This window comes from Serinus canaria, chromosome Z (genome assembly GCF_022539315.1).
Source record: "Serinus canaria isolate serCan28SL12 chromosome Z, serCan2020, whole genome shotgun sequence".
NCBI classification, from domain to species: Eukaryota; Metazoa; Chordata; class Aves; order Passeriformes; family Fringillidae; genus Serinus; species Serinus canaria.
In genome coordinates this window covers 58,772,399-58,776,332 of record NC_066343.1, presented here as the reverse complement: position 1 = coordinate 58,776,332, position 3,934 = coordinate 58,772,399, and the positions used below count along the sequence as shown (strand labels likewise).

General features: G+C 51.1%; 1 protein-coding gene across 1 annotated transcript; it reads right to left on the bottom strand.

The window, feature by feature from the left end:
- Positions 1-2,034: 2,034 nt before the first annotated feature.
- Positions 2,035-3,441, bottom strand: MCIDAS (multiciliate differentiation and DNA synthesis associated cell cycle protein). The gene is made up of 3 exons (XM_050987222.1): positions 3,227-3,441; positions 2,970-3,080; positions 2,035-2,529 (listed from the first exon to the last, which is right to left on the bottom strand). Exons 1-3 carry the CDS (start codon positions 3,425-3,427, stop codon positions 2,035-2,037), a joined length of 807 nt encoding a protein of 268 aa, XP_050843179.1. The 5' UTR covers positions 3,428-3,441.
- Positions 3,442-3,934: the final 493 nt, after the last annotated feature.

Genomic DNA, 3,934 nt, shown 5'->3' with positions numbered 1-3,934 from the left:
TACCAGTGTGTATCTGTGTGTCTGATAATGCTCCTGTGAGTCTCACTGAGAAACATCTTGTTCTCGTTAGCCAGTTTGCAGCCTTTCTGATTAATAGGTCTTGGAAGCAAATAGACCTAAAAGTACATTTATGATCATTTTCTACTACTTTTAGATTGCATCTCAAAATTAATCAAGGATCCTCTTACCATAGAAAACTATGAGTAAAAGTAATAAGTGGAACTGCCATAGCAGGTTCACTGAAAAAGTGGGTAAAAACAGTAGTCGCAATCCGACAGGGTGGTTATTTCATTCATCCTACAAGAAGTGTACATTTGTAGTGTGTCACTTCATTTCTGAGGAATTAATATTCCTGTAAGCATTACATAATTGTGCATATATATATATATATATATATATATATATATATATATATATATACATACACATACATACATACACACACACACAGATAGATAGATAGATAGATAGATAGATAGATAGATAGATAGATAGATAGATAGATAGATAGATAGATAGATAGATAGATAGATGCTATCTTTTGTTATTAATTTATTCCCTGCTGAATTCAGTACAGACAGAAAAGTTTTGTCTCTTCGGTCTGCTGTCAAACCAGAGCTTTCATACAGGATTTTAGCCAAAGGGGGAAAGGTCCTCTGCAAAAATGTAAATGTCTCTGAAATCATCCCAGGGCTGAGCCAACAACATCCCAGAAGGGGCTTCAGCACCATTCCTGCTAGAAAACTGTCAGCACTGCAGACATGAAGAACCTCAGATACTCAATGACCCCTTTTGCAGTCTCCTAGCAGCCATACAACTACATGTTGTGCTGGCAACACCAACGACTCTCCTTCCAAATACATCTCTGCTTGCCAAAAGCACAACAGCATGTGCAGGGTTTCAACTCCCCTAGGAAATCCACTGAGGTGATGATATGCTGTCAGCTTAACCATCATACAGGCCTGTCACAGTTGGACTGCTGTTAATGAGCATGGAACCATGCAAGGATACTGGAAAAGCTGAATGCTGAAAAGAAATTGTTTTCTCCTCTTCACGGGAGAAAATCCCTGCGCTGGGTGGAGCAGTGTGTCACCTGTGTGCTATAGAAATCTAAAAATATCAGATAGTGTTTCATGAGTGTTATTAGTGGCTCAGCTTTCAAACTAGTGGGTGAAATGAAAAAAAATGAAATGTTTCTCAATGAGACTCACAGAAGGATGCTTCTGTGATCAGACACACAGATACACACTGATAAAAAGTGTTTGGTATGCAACATGGTCATGGTGTTAGGCTATAAACATATTTCTTGCAGCACGCTATATACATCTCCTTTAATCTGTTACTTTTTAACATTTCTCTTTACATAAGGTAGTACCACTGACTAATGTTAAAAGTAGCATGTTTTATTCTAAAACTTTCTATTGCTATTCTGTCAGAGATGTTTTCTGCTATCTCTAATTTAAGTAAATATGCATACCTGATGCAAAATGAAGTTTACAGTAAATCTGCACAAATAAAATGCAATTTAAGCACCATTTAATCATCATAACGAGTACAAATATACAAATACAGTTGCACACGTTAAATGTTTGTAAACATTGTGGGTGTAAAATTCCACGATGGAGCAGCTGCATCATGTTTTACCACCTGGGACGATCACTCTGCTTTCATACTGGCCAGCTCCAGCCACTGTCCTGTCAGCTACACTTGTCTGCTCAGCTGACTAAAAACCTCTGGATAAAACCGGGCAGATCTTCGTTTAATTTCTACTTTCATTAGCAAGCTACCGATGGCAAGCTGCCGGGCCAGGAGCCACGGCGGTACGGCGTGCGAAGCCCATGGCACAGGACCCTCACTGAGGCACGGTGCCTTTGCCGCGCTCTCCCGTCTCTTCTCCCGCAGCCGGTGGGAAAGCGCGATTACCCCAAAAGAAAACGGGGAGCGTGCCAACGGGTGGGCTGCGCTGCCAGCCTCATGCTGCAGAGGCCTCGCTCCGCCCTGCCCAGGACACGGGTGACCGGAGCCGAGAGGGTCTCAGCGCGGCACCCATCGGAAGCGGTGCCCGCCTGCGGCGGTGCGGAGAGTGAAGGCGTTTCCCTGCGGGAAGGCCAGAGTGCGGATGGCGCCCGCCTCCCCCAGCGCGGCCCGCAGGCTGCCGCCCCCCTCCAGCTCCCTGCCGGCCGGGCGCGGGGCGGCGCGGCCGGTGCGCAGCCCGCGGAAGGAGCCGTGCAGGCGCGGGCCCGGCCGTGGGCGCTTGGCTGTGGGGCTGGCTCCCGGGCTGTGTCCCGGGCTGCTCTCGGGGCTGTCCCCCGACCTGTCCCCAGAGCTGCCCCCCAGGCTCCGCAGGGCGGCGCGACACTTCTCCGACACGGCCCGCAGCATGGCGTCCACGCCCTCCGCATCCTCCGGGCCGGTCCCGGTCGGGGCGGCGGTGGCGGCGGAGGCGGCGGTGGGCGGAGGAGGTAAAGGATGAAGAGGGGTAAGAGGAGGAAGGACTGTCCCGCCGGCGCTTTGCGGGAGCATCAGCGTCTGCCGGCGAGAGGGAGCGCGAGTTCCGCTATCTGCACCGCACAGCCCCGTCCTGTTTCGCACCACACTGTACCCCGCTGCTCCATCCTACATCGCACGGCCCCCTCCCACACCTCACTGCCCGGCCCCGAACCGTACCACGCTGACAACCCCGGCCCCCACCACTGCCCTGCTCCACCCCGCACTGCTTTACCCTACACCGTACCAATCCATGCTGCCCTGCTCCACACCGTCCCCCCCACACCCTGTCCTGCAGGACTCAACTCCCACAACCCCACACTGCACAATCCCATTCTACATCTCCCCCTTTCCAGGCCCTGTCCCACCCCATGCTGCCTCTACCCTGCACCCTATTTCCCCCTGCACCCGACATCTCATTGTCCCCCAGAGACAAGCTGGGCAGTGTGGGGCAGCCAGGCTGGATGGTGAGCAGCACTCACATCAAGGACAGCAGCCAGCTGCCTGGCCTGATTCGCCAGCTCCTTCAGCTGCACATTACTCTGCCGCAGTGTCACCAGCTCTTCTTGCCTCTGTGTGAGGGTCTCCTGCAGCTACGAAGGACAAATGGGGAAAAGGGGTGGTTGAGGCAGCCACATTGTCCAGGATCCAGGGGATGCTGCATGCCAGAGCCCTGCAGTTGCCTCTACAGGATGTGACAGAACACAGCGTAGGCTGAGGAGGGCTTTGCGGGGCCTACCTGGCTGTTTGCTTCCAGGGCATCTCCCAATGCTTTCTGGTGCTGGTCTGCCAGGTTCCTCCAGGACGGCTCAGGGGAAGACAGGCTCTGTGGGGAAACCTGCACCAGCGTGCTGCTCTGCAGCTGCGGGGTGCAGGGGCCAAAAGCCACCTCCTCACCAAGTGAGAAATCATAGTCAGTACAGTCCAGTGGTGGTGCCATTAAGGTGGATACATCTGGAAGGAATAGCCACAAGTGTTAAGTGCAGGTATTCAGGTCTGTTTCCCCCAAATCCAGCACACCATTCTGATTCTAAATATCCCTCAGGAGGTTCCCTCTGGACATGTCCCTCTGAAATGCTTTTACTCTACTGTGACAGTTGTGCATCCTGAATCTGTCTGGATTTGATTTGTCTCCTGTGGGAGAAAGCTCAGTGACAGCTCAGGTCCCTAAGGGGGTAGCAAGAATGCACTACCCCACACACTGTTCCATGGTGGGACAAAGATGCAGTGAGTGGGCATCCAAAATTCCAAAAGCAAAGAAAAAAAAGAGGAGACTGAATGAAGCATGACTGCAGATATGCACACGTAGGTACATTTTGCTCAGGTAAGGGAAAATATCTACTTGCCAGATATAAAATCACCAACAGTATCCCTGAATTCCTGGAAATCAAACTCCGTCCCATCCTGGAAGCAGGGACCCTGGCAGGGATGAAGGAAATGATCCAGT